The sequence below is a fragment of the Struthio camelus genome, chromosome 1, assembly GCF_040807025.1.
Source record: "Struthio camelus isolate bStrCam1 chromosome 1, bStrCam1.hap1, whole genome shotgun sequence".
Classification (NCBI taxonomy): domain Eukaryota; kingdom Metazoa; phylum Chordata; class Aves; order Struthioniformes; family Struthionidae; genus Struthio; species Struthio camelus.
The window spans coordinates 72,133,123-72,152,606 of NC_090942.1; the positions used below are offsets into that span (position 1 = coordinate 72,133,123).

At 37.5% G+C, this 19,484-nt stretch overlaps 1 protein-coding gene across 1 annotated transcript in view; it reads right to left on the reverse strand.

Moving 5' to 3' along the window:
* Positions 1-12,440, reverse strand: part of SLC15A5 (solute carrier family 15 member 5) — a 37,822-nt gene extending 25,382 nt beyond the window's left edge. The window contains exons 1-3 of the mRNA XM_009671942.2: positions 11,651-12,440; positions 9,404-9,626; positions 2,067-2,236 (exon numbers count right to left, since the gene is read on the reverse strand). Coding sequence (XP_009670237.1) covers positions 2,067-2,236; positions 9,404-9,626; positions 11,651-12,023 — 766 coding nt within the window. The 5' untranslated portion in view covers positions 12,024-12,440. The remainder of the gene's footprint in view (positions 1-2,066; positions 2,237-9,403; positions 9,627-11,650) is intronic.
* Between the last annotated feature and the right edge of the window lie 7,044 nt (positions 12,441-19,484).

Genomic DNA, 19,484 nt, shown 5'->3' on the forward strand with positions numbered 1-19,484 from the left:
ATATAGTTAGAATAAAGACCTCACGCCTTTTTAAAAAGCAAATTAATAAACAAAACCCACACAACTCCATCGTGATGGATTCTTCAGATTGCAAATCTGATCAGTTATTAAGAGATATATTTAGAAAACATAAATATTTATATTGGGACACATTGTATAGATCAACGTCATATATTCTACATTTTTATTTTTAACATTTTCTTAAAAACATCTATCTAGATAGAAATCTACAACTTTTCTGAAAGCAATTTTTCCTTTCCTTTATACTGCAGTCCTTGGCTCTAATGTTCTGCTGCTTTGACCTTGATCTAATCATGAATATCTATGCTATTTAATTACAATAAAAAAAAGCCTACATTGCACCCTAGATGGTAGATACAAATTTTTCCTCATCTTTGGTCACCTGCCAGTCCCCAAAATTATAGCAGTGGGAAGAAATGCAAATGAAATCCATGCTTGACAGCTAAGCATAATTGAATGCATGTTCCACATTTGAAAAGTTACCCTAAAATAAAAAGGTATCATATATAAAAATAATTTAAGGTCAGCGATGGATTTGAATTACAGTTCTGAAGAATTTCCAATTTAGCCATCTCATTGGAATGTACAAAGTACATTATCATTTATTTTGACTAAGGAGATGAAAAACTTTGCAGATATTAGCCTAGAGACTTGCATTCTGCAAAGACTTGGAAAACATATGCTAAAAATATCAAACAACACTCATAGGAAAAACACTTAATGATACAAACAAATACTCTGCTAGTTTTATGGAATGGCCAATATTATCATAAATGCGCAGATTATGCCTACTTACTTTAGCTTAATTAAACTAGTTAGATGATAAAACACTACAGATTTAGCCCATACAAAGCGGTCCAGCTCAGGGGTGAATATGGAAGAACATTTCCAGGCTCTCGATTAGCTTTTAACATCTGTAGTGCAGTCAACCACCATTCTTGATATAAAGAGCTAGCTGATCTGATGCCAGTCTTTGCAGACCTCAGTCAGACGTTAATGTGATGTTTTTGGGGCTGCATGGAGGGGATGTACTTCTTTAGTTCTGTTTGTTTTGACTCGATCACTAGGATATTCCCAGGCATCTGGCTTAGGCATTAATTTCCTCAGTGCTAATATATTTTTCAGGTTTCAGGTTACATTTATAATAAAAATAACAAAATAACAGAAAAATTGCTTTCAACTTCTGGAGTCTACTGGGAAAAGATTAGCAAGGTTTGGGCACTTATAGTCTTATGCAGATCACCTAGGCTCCACCTACATTTCTGCGCGTGGTCAACAGAGAGGTAATTGTCATGAGAAGATTTTGAAGAGCTAAGTAAGGTACTAACTGGTGAGATTCCAAAAGTGTAAGAACTTGTATTTTAAGATATCTCCATAGTCCGCCCAGCCAAACGCTATTTAGAGCTATTCAGAATTTCTAATTATTTTCAGTTATGTACAAATGCTTGATGTGGTATTGGCAAGCACTCCGAACTAAAAATATGCAGCAGACATTCTGCGAGATAAAGGATATTATAGAACAGCTTTGCTACTAGCTTATCTACATTGGCAATTCGGTTTAATTCCTATCTTGCTTACCAACCACATTGCTTGGTTGCTCAGGTGCAAGCTCAGGCCAAGGTCTGAAGCACACAAAGGAGAAAACAGAAGTGTGCTTGGTGCCTTAGCATAGGTCCAAACTCTGCTTCAATTCATCTAAACTCATTGGGCATACTTTGAGCCAAGCGTGCTACAGTAAAGTCCTCCAGCAAGCACACATATAGTACCTCTTCCCGCACAGGCAAGTGCTTTGACCTAGGAACACGATAGAGGATATTTGTAAGCTTACCAAAGGCTGCTTTCAATTTTTCAGCCTATCCAAAATCTACAGGTCTAGCTCCACAGGAGATGTTCCGTCTTACACAGATGCCCCAGAGAGTTAAAATCCCAAGCATCACCAACAAAACCAGTTATGTTGGGGAAAAACACTTGTTTAGACAAGCAAGTTGATCTCTTTCGTGAAAATAATCTTTAAAGACATTTCCTATGAAGTCATTTCTTCTTACCTGTTTTGGGTTTGTAAATCATTTCACCACGCACCATGTGAATTGTGATCATAGCCATAAGCACAGATACAAATGGGATAAGAAAACCAAGGTTCCTGGCCACAGATTGCTGGATATAAGAAATGCTGACAAAGACAACTGCTGAATTTAAGTTAACCAGCCAATAAAACCTAATACAAACAAGAGAGAACAGTGAAGAAACTGAATAACATAAATTCTTTACAAGAGATATAATTAAAAACATTATGAATTTAAAAGCACAGTAAGCATGGTCAGCATCAGTATCGTGCACACATCAACACAGCAATTAACATCAGATTTCACTTGGATGTCTCAGCTCCAAGAGGTATATGATTAAACTAACTCTACTAAGGCAATAGAGCTGAACAAATTATCAATCTAGTACCAGAAATATTCTGTAGTTTGGAGTAATTAAATACTTCAACATTTATTCTTTCACATATTAAATGTGTAAACTATAAGTTTTGAGCACTATCTTACTGCCACCACCCCTTTTTTTTTTAAAGATTATTAGAATTAGATTTATGGGAAGGAACGGCATTTCCGTAAGCTGCATGGCCTGTTAGCTTAGCTGGAATTTTTGCTGGCTTCTGGAAATATCTTGATAAGGAAGTTCCCAAATATAACTTGCTCTGAGACCATTTCTAGCAATAGAGGTGCTTCTCACATAAGTGTTGAACCCTTCCCATGCACAGGAGACATTCAAATGAAATTCATATACTCCTGGAAGCAGCTGATGTATCACTAGTGGTTGGCCTAACAGTTTGAAACCTTTGATAATAGCACATTAGATATGCTTAAAGAAATTATAAGCATAGTAGAAGGTAAAACAAAAAACACCAAAACAATGCAGGTCCCCCCTAGGATGAAAAAGGGCAAATTGTTTGTTACTTTATTCTAGCAAATCACTTTATATCTGCACAATTAGGATTATATTGTCACCATATCTTTTTCACTGGAATTTGACTCCTTATATATCCCATTAGTTAGTACTTCTACAATCCACCTTTTCGTAGAAGTTAGTTAACGGCATAGGTATTAATAACACAGTGAAACAAAAACTGCACTGCTTATTCTTCTACTGCATAGCCCTCATTCCTCTTGGGACTGTTCGGTTTTTACTGTCCCATTCATAATTATAAGCATTTCAGCTATAATCCCTCTAACTCATTTTACATTCCAAGGTGTTCCCCACAAACTGTTCTTCAGGCCATTTGCATTGTTTTTGCTCTTCAGCAAAGCTTTAACTGAGACTTCCTTTAAAACACAAGTCTGAAAAAATCCCAGGGGTTTGAGACTATACACCAGACTCAGTGAATATTTGGAGAGCATCTCAGTGTAGAGAAACTAGAGTTAGGCCTTGGTGGAGTCACAGTTTCAAAAAATTTTAATCAGCAATCATTTTAATCAGGGATCAGTATAAGAATTCATTTGAATCTCTTGCATAATACAAACCAGAGACTCTCATTCAGTAATCTTTGCTTCAACTTTGAATGTCACTTTCAAAGGCTGCCTGCTTAGCCTTTGAAATTTTACATTAAGACTTTTACACTTGACAAAACTTCTAAGTTTCAAGTTGTCTTTAAAGGCAACAATTATATTTTAAACAAACAAGAGCAATCAGTAATACTATCTCACGATATCATAGCTTAGATCTGTATGATATGTGAGATATTGCAAGATATTTTAACTACAATAGGAGATTCCTTCACCTTAAAAAAAAAAAAACCTCAGTTTCACTCAAAGGTGAAATATACATCGATACATATGTATATACCTCAATATACATTGCTTGAGGAAGCAAGAAAGCTTTTTCTTGTATTATGTCACTTCTGTCCCATGCATGGTATTAAATTTAAGTCTCTGTGTCTTCCAATTAGTACAGAAATCAATTGTCAACATTTAGACGAGTCTAAACGCGTTTTAGAAGACCAGTTATTCTTTAGCAAGTCAACTCTTAGCTTTCTGGCTTGTTACCTCAACCACAAAACAGCTGGTAGAGCAGGAGCTAAGTATCAGTCTACCACAGCTCCCTGTATCAACAATCACAGGAAAACATTTTGAGCTGCAGACCTTAAGGGGGGACCTGCAAGTCTCTCTTGACATCAAGGACCCTTCACTAACCCCGTTTCATCCATTTTAAGTGACTTCTGGCTGGCCTACTGAAATTGCCAGGAAAATCATGATCATACGACAAGTTACAGTGCTGAAATCATTACTGTAGTGCTTTTGACTGTTCTGCCATTCCCCTTTACATTATATCTAGCTAGAGCCAAGAAAGTGAAGTCTCTATCATGTCAGAAGCAAGGACCTTGAGAATGAACAAACTTCATTAGCATTACCAACTAAATGATCTCTCACCTTACTAACGAGGGGAAGATTAACACAAAGGCTGTGCAGCAGTAGACACGTGAGCATGGCTAAGCAGCTTGGCCAGCAGAACACAGAGGGCAAGGAGCAGAAGAGTAACAACATCTTCTACTTAGGTAAACTCAACACTGCTGAGAACCACACAGCATCTCTCATGAGGCTAGCAAACTAGGCACAGCAGTCAGCAGGTGCTCTCTCTGCCTTCATATATTTCTCTGAAGTCACACCAAAACACGTCTGAAGTTTCAACATCAGTCGCTGCTTCCTTTAAATCATTTATGTTTTCACAGGATGATGCTCATCCAAAAATCACAGACTTTTCTCCTCCCCCAGGAAGCCATCTCTAGGCACTTTTGAATCATGCTATTATGGGACAACGGTAGAGTTGGAGGGATTTTGTACATAGTTGTGTATGTATTCTGCTAAGGCTTCTTAAAAGCAAAACAAAAAAACCAAAACACTTACACAATTGGGTCAGTTTAACTTGGGTAAATGTTTTAGAAGTTTCTAGTTAGAAATTTTTTCAAGTTAGAAGTTTCAGCCCATTTTCTAAACTTTCTACAAAATGTGCCCGAGCTACCTAAAAGGCCTGAAACTCCTTATGACTCTGTTTTAGCAGAATTAGGAACCTTCAAAGAAAGCCTTTGAGTGCAGGAGAGTGTTTTGTTTTTTCAGCAGCTAGAGCTCATAACAGCAGCATATCTGGACCACTGTATAGCAAAGCACTGTAAGACTGAGATGTAAAGCTCCTGTTCTCTTGCAGAAATAAGAGGAAACAAAAACACAACATGTTCCAGCAATTCCTACGGATTAAACACGACAGACAAACTAATCTCAGTGCACACCTTAGAATTCTAGGAGTTGCTCATATCATACCGGCTGCACCGGCTCAAAACCTACACAAACAGAAACACATCTTGCTGGCTGTAAAACACAGCACAGATATTTGATATTGAGATATTTGGAGTAAAGCATCTAAAAGATCCCAATAAGACAGAGCTGAACGCACTGAATACATCAAACTGAACATTTTGTTCACAGCTCACTCCTGGTGCCTGGTTCCTTTGGACACCAGCTGCACTACTTTAATGAGGAGTGAAAGATTTTGAAGGATACAAAGCTTGGGTCACTGTTCAGCATCTCCTCACATTTCATGTTCTAAACTGGAAAGTGTAATCATCTCTTGATAGCATAATAATAATAAAACCAGCTAAGCACTAAAACCTAGACAGGATCTATAAGGCTGTATCAAACTAGACTCAAATACGTAGCATGTGAGTGCATTAAACAAAACTCAGCACCAACATCATGAGATAACTAAGACCGTTAGCTGTTAACCAAGGGAATGTTTTGATTATGCAACATTAAAAGCTTATTGTGTATAACAACCTGTCAATTATTTCTTCTGGTGTGAAATCAAACTAAATATGTTATCTTAATTCTTATTCTAAAGCGTATTTGTACAAATAGTGTTCACTACAGCAACAAAATAAGATCTCCCACTTCCCAAGTAAATGCCTTGGACAAAAGGCTTAAGATAAAAAGGGTGTCTTTCTGTAGCCTAAGAATTATTTTGATAGAGTTTAAATAAAAGAGATAAAAGTCTCATTTAAAACGGCCAATGAGCCATTCTTACCTGGGGCATGAATTCCTGTGTAGTTCTAACTTAGTCACCTAGATTAGGCAGAGCAGAGCCCTGAAGCGTGTACCTTAGCTTGGTTCAGTGGCCAAACTGGGCAAGTGGTGTAATCACTAAGGAATAGTCTTTCACCTTTCACCCGAGCAAACTTGCCATGTGGAATGCTTTCATTAAAATAGCTTGCTCGTTCAAAAAGCTTCTGTTTTGAGGAAATCCCTCTTCAAGTGAGATACTTTTTTAGAACATTCTCAAGTGTTAGTGCAAAAGATTGTAGTGCAATATAGCTTGTGCTAAGGACCTACTGTCCACATTACATGAACTGAGGAGGAGTAGTTCTGTAGTTCATGTAGTTCTAGTCTGGTCCTACAGGCCGCTAGTGGCTTGTGACTCAAGCCCTTTGGTGGCTTAAGTGCATCAAATACATATCCGTTATGTATGTTAGTTATTTTGAAAGGAACCCTGCTTATGCACTTTGAGTTCTCTCCACAATGAATGAGACACACATGCAGACAACTGGGAGGTTCATTTCAAGAACACAGCCCTAATATAAACTGAAATGCTATTGTGACACACAAAAATCCAGTAATCTTACTAGAATATTTTATAGAAATGTATTCATTATGATCACTTTTAAGAAAGCAACAACTAGATGACTTCTCATTTAAAAATACTATTGATGCTTACACAGTACTTGAGAAGCTTTTACTTAAAGTAATCATCAAAATGAACTTGCTGGATGAAACAATCTGTGCTCCAAACAAAATCTTTGAAAATATTCTGAGGCTGACCTTTTGTCATTTTTTGGATTAATTCTGAAGAATCAATAGATTTCCTATCACTTGAGAAATTATTTGCTCTTTTTTTTTTTAAGCACAACTAACTGACAATGCAAGTTCTGATTTTAACCAAGTTCAGATCCAGATCCTCTGAGTACATAAGAAAGGACCAGTCTCCATGCTATACAGATATACTTTGCTGTATTACAGCTTTGTACCAGAAGGAAAAGTTTTTCAGAATTTCTACGGAGCTCAGCTCTGGTTCTCTGCAAAGACAAGGTATTAAAGAAAAAAAGAACAATTAGAGGGGAAAAAAAAAAAAAAGGTCAGAAAATTGTATCTAGGATAATAGTTGAAACTTATTTACAGTAAACAAAGGAAAAAGATTAGAAGAAATGCAAGATAGAAAAGAAGGAAGGAAGAGAAATACTACTGTATTATCCCATGTTCACTACATTTTTACAGCTGAACAATAAGACAAGATACAAGTTAACACTGCTAACTACCACGCTTAGTCTAGATTCTACCCTTTGCTCATATCCTCTGCTCCCTTGGACAGGATTTACTTCTTGAGCGGCAAAAGCAGTACCAGTCCACAGCCTTAGCCTTCATAAAGCAGAAGTCCTTGGGAAAACTTAGGCCAGCAGAATTTAATTCCCTTCTTTGTTTAATATTGGTATATTGTGTTTATCTAAATGGTCACAGTCATGGCAATGCTAAAGGTTAAAACTTGGCCCTATATGTGCAAAGAAGCCTTCTTCATGGATTGAATTAGACATTGGGTAGCTACAAGGTTATATTTGGAAACTTTTTAATCACCATCCTTCCTTAATCCAACAAATCTGATTATTTAAATAGAACCTGGCTAAGAATGCAGACACTTACACACCAAGAGTATGCCACCATCTATTTTAATATATTATTTTGAAATTCATTCCTGTGACAATAGCCTACCAAGAGCAAATGATTACATTTTCAGAGGTTGTAACAAGATTAATAATGCTAAGAATGAAACCTCATTTTTAAGTCTTAAGATTGCAATCAAAAAGCCCCTCCTTGCATGCCATTGCAGATTTTTTTTTTTTTTTTTAATTGAACATGTGCCTTTCTTGATACTTCCAAAGCCCCAAGAACTGACCCATCTGGATTCCCCCAAGGAACTGTTTTATTCATATTATGTCTCCTTTGTAATCAACACTGAGAAATGTCACTTTGATTAAACACAATTCTGAATGGCTAAGACCACAGGACAATAAATTCTCCAGAGCTATCTTTCAGAACAACTGATTGCTCTCCAGTCTTAATCCCCTAGAGTCTTATTTAATCAAAATGATGTTGCTAATTAAGGATTAAAACTCCGAATAGAATAAAAAAGAAGGGTTTTTTTCTTCTCTCCTATGGGCAGGTCAAGGAGGCAGAATCCGCTCTAAGGAACTAAACAGTCCCATCCACCTTTGGTAAAGCAGCCTTATTCACTGAAGTTTGGATTTAATTCGAAACTCTTTGATATCAACATAATTGCAAGAAAAATAGAATAGCCAGGAAAGCCATTCCCAATGGAAAAGAGATCTGATTCACTAAGATCTTCCTTGATTCTTCAGCATTGCATTGTCAATATGCAAATGTGCTCAGTTTTGATTTTAATAAGTGGGGGGGGGGAGGAAGTGGGAGGAAAGAGGGCAGTTTAGAATTTATTCCACCTTGCCTTGAAGCAGCAATCTGGAGGTTTCCACTGATATTTCTACAGTCCTCAGTATTCCCCACAATTTAACTAGAAATGTATAGGTGAACATACATAGCGCTTTTATAGTGCTACAGTGATAAATAAAGGCAAGCATAATCAAAATCACCCCTTGACATACTGAAGAAGAAATAGTTAATATGAAAAATATTTGCATTTTAGGACCCTTCTGCTCCCCCAGAGTTTTTGTGAAAAACAGATAAATATTTAAACTGAAACACAAATGTCAAGTGGTTTATCTGAGGTGCCAGCCTAACAGTGACAGAACTGAAACAGTACAAAAGATCCCTGCCTTTAAGATTAGCAGTAAGAGGCCACTAATAAACCCTAGTACTAGCAGACTCTGCTGCCTGTCATTTCTAGAACGCTGTTCTGAGATTAACTCTAACACAATATTGAATTTTTGCCACCTTTAAGGAGCAAAAGCAAAATATCCTCAAGGCATCTCCATGTTAAAGAGAAGAAACCAGTCAGAATATGTTGTTCTAACAGCAACTAAGTTATTAATTCTACAAGCATTTGGGTAAATCAGTTGATGCCACTTCTGATTGAAGATTTCTGCAGGAGGCCAACACAGGTTATCACCTACTGGTCATAGCAAACCCAAAAAAATAGGAAAAGTTTTTACTGAAAGAACAATTCTTGGAAACTCTTCTAAAATCTGAATGTTACAGTTAAAAACAAAACAAGAAACCCACTCTCTGTGGAATCTGTCTTACAAATTAACAGTGAAATTCAAGACAATGTGCTGTCATCTCCAACAGATATTTAGTTGATATTAGTTACTAACCAGTTGAAAAAAGAAAGAAGCTCCTTTAGTCCACAGTCCTCAAGGTTGTATGCACTCAGTGGACAAACTATAGCTCTTATGCCTCCGATTCCCAGGCTAGCTGTTAATAGTGCGAAGTAGAACACTATTTTCTGCTCCTTTTTGGTCAGTGTGTGAAGAATATGGCGTCTGTCAATGTAAATATCTTCAAAGGGGAATGCCACAACAGGTAGCAAGGCTGTGCCTGGAACGTGAAAGAAAATTGACATCTGAAATGAGTTAGAATAAGGTCACCGAATAACCTTTTTTTTTTTTTTTTTTTAAAGCAGCTATGTTGAAATGACTGACAAGGAGCGAAAGATCCATGACACAGATGAGCGCAAAGAGGGGGTTCTTGACTCTCTAGATAGCTAGAATCTGTTTGAATGTTGCTATAGAAAGGGAAGATCAGTAAATGCCTCTCAGACAGTGTAATTTTTCTCTGAAATCCTTGTAAGGTTTCAGGTCCTTCAGCTGAAGGGCTCACACCTGAAACCTAGCTCCTTTCACTGTGCCTTCCCCATTTCCTGCATCTAGAGGGTAGTGGCTCATCATGTGCCTGAGGGCACGAGCTAACGTATGTAAATTTGCCAGACAAACAACCAATCAATCAAAAATAAAAAGTCCCCACTCTAGAGCATCATCTTGTTTTCAATCATCTTTAAATCCCAGCCTTCTAAAAAGAATGATAATTTAGCAAATAAATTTGCAGCCAAAGTTTTTTTGTGATGAGGTTTCTTGTTTTTTGTTGCAGATGTGTAATATATATGCTTTTCAGAACTTCACCTTGCCATGAATTGCATTCACCAGATGTAGACTGCAAAGAAAGTCTTTCAGATTTGATCAGCTACAGATTCTCCAAGTTGTAACTGGAGACTAAAACCAAAATATATTGTTGTATGTACAACATCAACCTTAGCCTTCACTAAGGCTATGATAGTTCCTCAAACCCCAACAGATCAGGAATGCTTAATGATCTCCCCCTGCCCCCAAGAGTCCTTTTGTACTGGATTCACGTAAGAGGTAGCCACATGCAATACCGAATACAACAGCAGTGTTCAACCATGATTCCAACAGAGTTACCTAAATTCCTCTTTGGTAAATGTTTTGTGATACTGCCGGTAGTTATCAAGGCAAGCTCTAGCCATTCGGTTTGCTAAAATGAATAGGTATTTGACAACTGGTTAAAACAATACCCAAATACATAAAATTCAGTTTGTGTCACCTATGTCCTACTGTAAGATTCGTGTTAAAAGGACAAATGCTAGAAGGGGATTCCAAACTAGAAGTCCATGGGAAAAACAACAGAGCATAAGAGTAATCATTTTCCAGGCTGTTCGCACAACAGTTTTGCGGTCACTTCAATAACGTTTGGGAAGCTAAAGAGGGTGATTTCAGGCACGACTGCTTTTTCCTTACTTTGCTACATGTCTAAATAACAACCTGCCTGGCTCCTGCAGAAAGCAGACTTGCATATACTCAGCTCAAATGCTTCTGCAAATAAAAAGTAGCTCTATTTGCTTGGTTTAAGTGGAAAAAATAATCCCTGCCTGTGAAATTCACTAATTATCACACAACAGTCATACTTAGCCTGAACAGGGCTTGTATATAATAGGTCTCCAGAATAACAGGTGGTCAAAGTTTCAGAATGTGCGAACCGGAAGCAGGCTCTAAGAATTAGGACACAGCTTTTGTACTTAAGGCAAAGATTGTTTATAATGATATGTACTTAACTACATTTTTCCCATAGTAGTTCTATAGTTGTCAAACTATAAGTCACATACCTTTACGTATAATAAACTCTTACTACCAACAGCTGGGCTATAGTTTCCAAATTATCTCACAAAAATGCCTAAAATCTCACATTTCTGCCAAACACTAATACCTTCGGATGCTTGTTAAACGGACCAACTTCGAAAAAGAACTGATAATCCATCTTCTGAATCACAGAGCCAAGTAACAGGAGTAGATTTTGGGCACTAAACATCCATAAGTTGTAGCATGCAAAAGTTCCTTAGTTTTGCTCAAAGAACCATTTTACCAAACTACATGGGTAAACATACTGCAATACATTTTGTAGGAAAAAAAACAAAATATTGAGCTATCAGAGAAGCTGGCCACGAAGTTAGGGAAAATTGCTGGCTTCCAACAAACGTTCAGTAATGCATTTCCATAACAGAATTATTAAAACATAACCACACATGAAATAGTCACCAGGTTGTCACCTACCTAGGAAGTGTAGAAACATGCAGATGCACACAAGCTTGATCCTCCCCACAAGACACTCTGCAAGCCAGCTGACCAGTACTGGTGTTAACATGGAGGTGCCCACAAAGCTCATATTGACAATAGCTGCCTGGTAGTTGCGATAGCCAAGTTTGACAGTACAGAAGAGGATCATGTTGCAGACAATGCCAAAGAACGTGAATCTCTCACACAGCTCCACAAGCAGCAGACAAATAGCCGCTTGGAGTTTCTTCTCAGACGGAGACCGAGACATGTTTCCGGTAGGATTGCTTCTCCTGGGTAACAGTCTTTGCTCCTCGTCATCATCATGGTTCAGAAGTTGCTTCTCTTGCACATCTCTTCCATCTGCTGACATGCTTAACTTTTTGGAGTGAGACTGGGTAGAACAGCTTAAGTTACAGGTATACTTCTGTTATCCCACACCGTAATTAGCAAACTGGTAAGACTCTCACTTTGAATTCCACACTTCACTACTACAATTTCTCAGGGCACCTGCCACTTTTGTGCTACTACACAGAGGATCAAAGAGTATCAAAAAAAAATCAAGCGGATATACGAGCGTTTCAACTTTTGACTTTAGCAACGTTCAGAAACTCAGTCTATTTACTTAATTTGTCCATTTGGGGACAAACAAGATTTTCCTCCAAAATTACATTACCTATTAAATTAGTGCTTCCAATACAATATGTGCAACTGTATCTGTATGTTAAAGATAAAGGCTTAAATACACAGGAAGGCTAATCATTCTGCAGTAGAATTCAAGAAACAGATCAGGAAAATAATCTGATACTTTAATTAAGCAACAAGTGAAAAACTGAAAACAGAGATAAAGATTTTTTTAAGGTTAACAATTTCTAATCATTATTATATTTCTTGTTATTTTTGGTTGAAGTTTAGATAAGAGTTAATTATAAAGGTAAGTAATGCTTGTACATTTAAGTTAGAAAGGCAAATTTTATAAGAAAGTAACTTGAGTGTACTAACAAAGACAAAAAACAATCAGAGAGCACCCTAAACCAGAACTGTTTCTCCAACTAGATGTTGTGCCATAGCTAAAATGCATCGTGAGGGACAGGAATATAGATGACTAGTTCTCTCATATCCACCAGAAGCAATCACCAACTTGAAAAAAAAATTAGAAGAAGCTAAAGTTATACTGCTTTATATTGGTCTGGCTGGTACCTTATCCACAGAGAAGTTTATACATTTCCCAGACCAGCTTCCCCGTTTTGCAGAGCTCAAAAAACACCTGTCCAAAATATTGCTAAATAAGAATGAGAAGTATTGTGCATCTATTTTGCACAAACGTAGATGTATACATGATACAAGGTAGTGGAAATCAGGCCTACTTTCTAAACAGAGCTCTCAGAGCCTCTGATGGCTTTTCCTGAGATACAGGCTCTGATGTTTGTTTCCACCTGTCCATTAAAATTACTCCAATTATATCTCTTCAAATTTATTTGCTACATGAGAACTACTATATCCTAAATCAAATGCACAGCAGTATATAACCAGTACGGATAAACACAGATTCCAAGATTACCTCCAAAATCCTACAAATACTGCTTGCAAGTTCAGGGTTACTTCCTTTGCTCATTTCCAAAGTAACTACTGCTGAACCCAAAACCCAGAAACTCTGACACCTAAGTCTAAGTAGCAATAAGATTGTTGCCTAAAATAATTCAGAAATATATGTATATATTTTATCTAGCAAGAATCTAAAGCCAGAATTCAGACATCAGAGAACTGATATTTTTCAGAGAGGTCCAGCTGGGGATGAAAATGGCTGTGACCTATAGCTTACCAAGGATTATTTCTGTCTTCTTATCTAGGATGGGCTAAAGCAATCTTCATTTGCAGCAACTATCCAGTGAAACCCAAGCTGGAAATCACTTATAACTCCGCTCCTGCATCAAAGCCTAATGAAGCCAACCACAAATCAAGCCAGGAGAGAGGAGACTGCATTTTGACTAAGAAAAGCATACACAACTTCCGTTGCATGAAGGTACTTTTATCTAAACGTTAATGAAAAGAATTATTTTTTTTTTTTTAAAAGGAAATATGACCATATCTTACAATCAGATAGAAAACATCAGGATAACTACATTCTTACTCCTATAGACAGTTCAACATGAAATAGCCCCTGTTTTCCTATGAACTATTTTTCCTTAAAGAGCACAAACAAAGCTTACCTGTTTTCATGGGTACTAGCAACTGAAAGTGAATCATATCATGGGAACTAGTACAGAAAGCAGGGTTACTAACTGAAATGGCTGTATCTGAATCCTCATATGGTTTCAATTACCCTAATTTTGGGTCGCAAGCTAGGGAAAAAGCAATAATTGACTGAGTCTTATAAATGCCATAGAGAAGAAGGAAGTGGGTGATTTTCATTGTTGTTTCCTTTAAATTGCCTTTGCATGTGACTAATATAGGTGTGGTGGTTTTGATGATCGCAGACCATAATCAGTAAATGAGTTAACATGCTCAGTGCTAAGAGTATATACAACTTCATATAACAATGTGGCCTTTATTGATTTTTTTTAATCACTTCTGCTGCAATAATGTTTTCTATCTAGTTCCTTCAGATAGTTTTAGTTGAATTTGAGTTTAATCAACTGGTGCTCCCTTAGCTTATCCTTAAAACAAAGTTGATAAGACTGCATAATCCCTGACAAGAAACTCTATTGTTTTTATTAACATGTGCAGTCTTTTACACATATGAAACAGCTGGAAAGTAACTGCACCAAATAATACTAAAAGGGTTTCAATATCAGGCCCTTCTTCTGGTAGTACCTTTGCCTCTCAGTAAAAAAGAATTTGCATTTTTTTTTAAACAAACCTTCTGTAAAGGACAACTCTCAAAATAGGAAACTGAGATCTTGCAGAGAGGTTTATAAAAACACTTGCTCTCTGACACGATAGCGTCAGTTCATTAGAGCACTGGTCATTAATAAAAGGGTTGTTATCTGATAGCTCATCAACTAAGGCAGAAGGTTGCTTCTACTCATGCTGGAACCTATAAATTAGCATAGGCCAATTAATTAACTTGGACAGGCTGGTACTAAATTACTCTCCTATTCTCTCTCATTCAGTGACAGCTGAGTGTTTTTACTATGGGATAGTTTATTGAAGTGGAAGAGTTAGAACTTTAGTGTCCAGAGCAACAGTTCCTCTGGCTAAAAGGTAATGGTTCTAGGTCTGTACTTATCTGCTGGAAGGGCCAGGCTCTCTCACGTGTTAGCAAGTTTAATTGAGCGCTAGCCTCCTCTTTCAAAGAACGTGCAAGACATGTTACCCTTTGTCAAAGCAGCAGCTGCGGTTCCTGCTAAATACCTTGCGGGGGCGGGGGGGGGGTGATAAGTGTAATTGGCATGGATGGATTGACAATGCAACATAACAATGTTGACATTGTAAATAAAAAATTACATGGGTCAAATCTTTCCAGTCAGTGCCTAAATTCCCATTAACTTCCCTGGGTTGAGAAGCTGGCTCAGTGATCAGTGACACAGGAACTGCAATTTCCAAGCCAGAAGAAAGGCAGGACATAAGTTCTGGGTGCTGCTCTGAGGGGACTATAAATAGGGGCAAACGTGCTTGGGGTTTGCTGCCTGATGACATGAACACAGGTCCACAGTGGTAGGTTGAGCAGGGGCAGCTGCGGGAAATAAATACAGCCCACAGTTGGATGGGAAAGGTGGAAAAGTGGGAAGTGTCTTGCTACAGCTGTATGTGACTAATTCTTCTAGAGGAGTTATAATTTCTGTGACAGAAAATAGAGGTGTGGTAAAAGCACAGGCTAAGATTTCCTGCTTTTCAAAGGCTTTATATTTCACAGAATCACCAGTTTAATTTACTTCTCTCGTATGCTTATGAGAAATGCTTAATTCAACACAAATAATAGCGGTGACCAGCCTACCCTGCTGCCACTGCAAATGCGAGTAAGATGTGCTTTGGCAAGGGTAGCTGGCTGACTGCAGCTTTCTGCAGGCGCCGCTCAGGCCTGCTGTGGTCTAGGGCAGCACGTGTAGCCTCAGAGAAAGGGTCGGTCGCTCTGTTATTAGGTATGTCTGTCTGCCTGTCTCTCGCTCTCCCCTCCCACCCCAACCAACTCCTGCAGTTACATCAGCAGTGGGGGAAAAATAAACACAGGCAAAATCCAAGTCTTTCAGCCACAAATAATTGCTGGAAACAATGTATAGGTTGAAGATGACCTGCTACTTGTGAATGTGCTTTATGGGACTTCAAAATGGCTGTGAATATAGAGTTTAATTACAGATAGGGTAAAGCAGAGGCTCATATTCAAAACAATAGATTTTGCTTCCAAACTTTTTTGTCTTTTGCTGTCACCCTTTTTTGTTCTTTTTTTGTCACTTTTTTGTCTTTTGGTGTCACTTTGGACAATGTCATATAACTCTGGCCTCTCCCTTTGCTAAACAAGAATGATAGTTCTACCCTATTTCATGGGGAAATAATGAAACCGCATTTTTAAAAAAATTATTATGACAGCTCCTGAGGAAAGGAAATAACATAGGTTAAGCCCATCAGCAAAATAAGTATCTTCAAGGTCTTACCTTAGACAATCATTTTAGAGCTTTCTGCACTGCCTATCACCGCAGTCTCTCAGTACTCTAGCTGCTATGCAGACAGCCATGAATGAGGACTGTGATGAACTAGAATAAATTCTAGAACATGATGGTGTTTTTTTAGGTATTCACACCATTTGAAAGACATATCTCATGCTTCTGAAAGAACTTCGTCAGCATCAGTAAAAACGCTAATGTTTGTCTGACCGCAAGCCAGAAGAACAAGTAAAAACAAAACCTAGGTGCTTTGCAAATAATGTAAAAGGTCAATGAAGAAACTGAAATGCAGTCATCAGGAAGCTGAGAAAGCTTATTTGTGAAATCTGTTAGATTAGCAAATCTACTCAAAGAAAACTGTTTTCTAGTCTATAAACACCTTTTAAATATGATAAAAGTACACTTTGAAGGCTGGAAAATAGCAGGTACAAAATAAACTGTTATTAAAGTTATTTGATTATGAGAAATTCTCTGGAAAGTTCTGGGACTATGTTACCACATCATGTTTTATTAGTTTTATCCTCCCTTTCATAAGCATTCTTGCATAACTTTCAAAACGTTAGCCAGATGTTAACTGGGAACCTTAGCTCAGGTCTGCCTTGCAGCAGGATAGATGTAACTCTTACTGTCTTGTACCATGGAAACTTTTGTCTGTGAAAGTGCAAGACCAGGGTGGGAATTTTAATTTGGGGAAAAGCTTTGTTTTAAGAAACATATTTGTTTATTTTTCTTTTTGTAGTCATATATTAAAAGGAGGTGGAAAAGCCAAATTCTTTTTCATTCTTCTAAAAGGAAACGTTCAGAGAAACAGAATCAAATCCTTCTTTCAAGAATGTCTAGGAACTGCCAGTGGGGATTGCAAACAGCAGTTCTTTAGGAAAAAAGTTTGTGTTCTCTGTTTGTCCTATGAAATAGTAGTATAGCCGCTTATCCCTGAGATCTGCTTTTTCCTCTGTGTGTTTTTTTCTGTCTCTTCCCTCTACTCAAGTGGTAAATGTGGCAAAAGCATAGAACAGTTTTCCCACAGATTGCCTTTGTGATTGTTTGTGTCATGTTAGTTGCTTGGATATTTCTCTCTCCATCTTGAAAACAGAAAGAAGATTGAATTAGTTCACAGGAGTGTCAAGAGATTAATTCACTAAAATGCATAATGGTCTTCTAATTCTCAGATAAAAAATATTACAGAGCAACAACACATTTTTATCAACAGACACTCTTAGGTCTAAGTTGCAGAGGTACTAAAACATAGGAGAATGCATAACATTAAGTACTTGAGCTAGTGTAAGAAAGTACAAGATAAGGCCATACTGGCATGATTCCAGTGAAGGGCCACAAAGATGATAAGGGATCAAACCACCCAGGATATGAGAAGAGGCTGAGAGAGTTGAGATTGCTTAGCCTTGAGAAGCGAAGACTCAGGAGGATCTTATCAATGTGTATAAATACCTGAAGGGAAGAGTAGAGAAGACAGAGCCAGATTCTTCTCAATGGTGCCCAGGGAAAAGGCAAGAGGCAATGGGCACAAACTGAAATACAGGAAATTCGATTCAAATGTAAGAAAAAACTCTTTTACCTTGAAGGTCATCAAACACTGGAACAGGTTGCCTCAAGAGGCTGTGGAGCGTCCATTTTGGAGATACTCAAATCCTGACTGGACATGTCCTGAGAAACTTGCTTTGGCTGACCTTGCTTTCAGCAGGGGATTGGATCACCAGAGGTGACTTCCAACCTCAATTATTCTGTTATTCCAAGCAGCAACATGAAGTACCTTGCTAAAGCAAAATCTAAGCAAGAAGGCAATAGAGGAAAGAAAATAGTTTCTTGTCCTGCTGTCAGATATGCCCTCTAGGAATAGAGAGAAAGGTCTGCTAATTTACTGCTATACTTTTTTTTCATGGAGTTGATTTTAAAATTACTGATTCCCCAAACCTTTGCTATAAATGAAAATTATTTTGGCATAATTACTCTGTTCCTTCAAAGTGCACATTTTATTTTGAGGTATTTGTTCAAATATATATAATTATCTATGCTAAGCAGTTTTTCATATGTTCTAAGACTCTTATCTTAGGGCACCTATTTGACCGTTTTATAATTCAGGAGTAATTGAATTGCAATTATTTTTCATGATACATGGTACAGTTTTATATCACATTGTTGGCAGATATTCTTTATGATGTCATTTGGTCTAATGGGAAAATTAAAAGTAGTTCTATCATATAGAAAGATGGCTTTTTTGTGTCATGTTATAGTTTGTAGATGGCACTCAGAATATTTTCTTTTGACATATAGATTTTTAGGTAGAGATTGAAATGAGATTCTAAAGCAGGGCTTACAATGGAGACAATATTATCTATCCATCCAAGATGATTTCAACTATTCTCCCATGGTGACAGTTCATTTATATTCAAGTTCATTTAGTAGACTGTGTTTTGTTTTTTTAAAATACATACAAAGTATTGGGGGGGGGGGGAGGGTTCTGCTCTAAATTCATCCTTGATCCAACTGAACAAGTTTCAGAGAAGCCATGAAAGGGTGTCAGCGTCTCTTTCAGAAGCAAATATTCATCACAACAGAGGATCAATAGATGTCCCACTTCACTGAAGAACCTTCCAACCACTGCACTAACCAGACAGTCTCGTACTCTCCTGCTGGAGCTGTAACACATTATGCTCTGAGCTACAGGGAAGCTGACTTTGTAGACCAGAGATTAGGGCTGTTCTCTTGTAATGCGGGGAGAGGCAAACTCAAGGCTCTGTGTCAATGAATAGTTAATTCTGTCTATGAAACAGATAGTCTGCAACAGATAGGAGTGAGAAAGCACTATGTGACAAAAGCATAGTTTGGTACATTGGATGGAGGAGAATGGCATCAAATGGGATTCGAGCCCAGTTTTCCGCTTTTCAGCGGAATAGTAAAGACAATGTAACATCTTTTTACAAAAGGGAAAAGATTGGAAATTTGAAAGGTTTTCAATTTTGTCCAAGAAAGAATGTTTGAAATCTCACAAAGTTTCCTGCGATAAGAAAATGATCATATGAAACACCCAGCTCATCTGTCAACGTGACATTCTCACAAACAGAAGATCAAATAAAAGTTGATAACAGAAAGTTCCAGACAGCCATCTTGAAACCTTTTTGATATCCTCCTCTGTTCATATACATTCCTGCCTTTAAAACTGGTACGGGAAAGAATGTCACATTACTTATTTATTCAACTGTGAATTTGAATGTCCA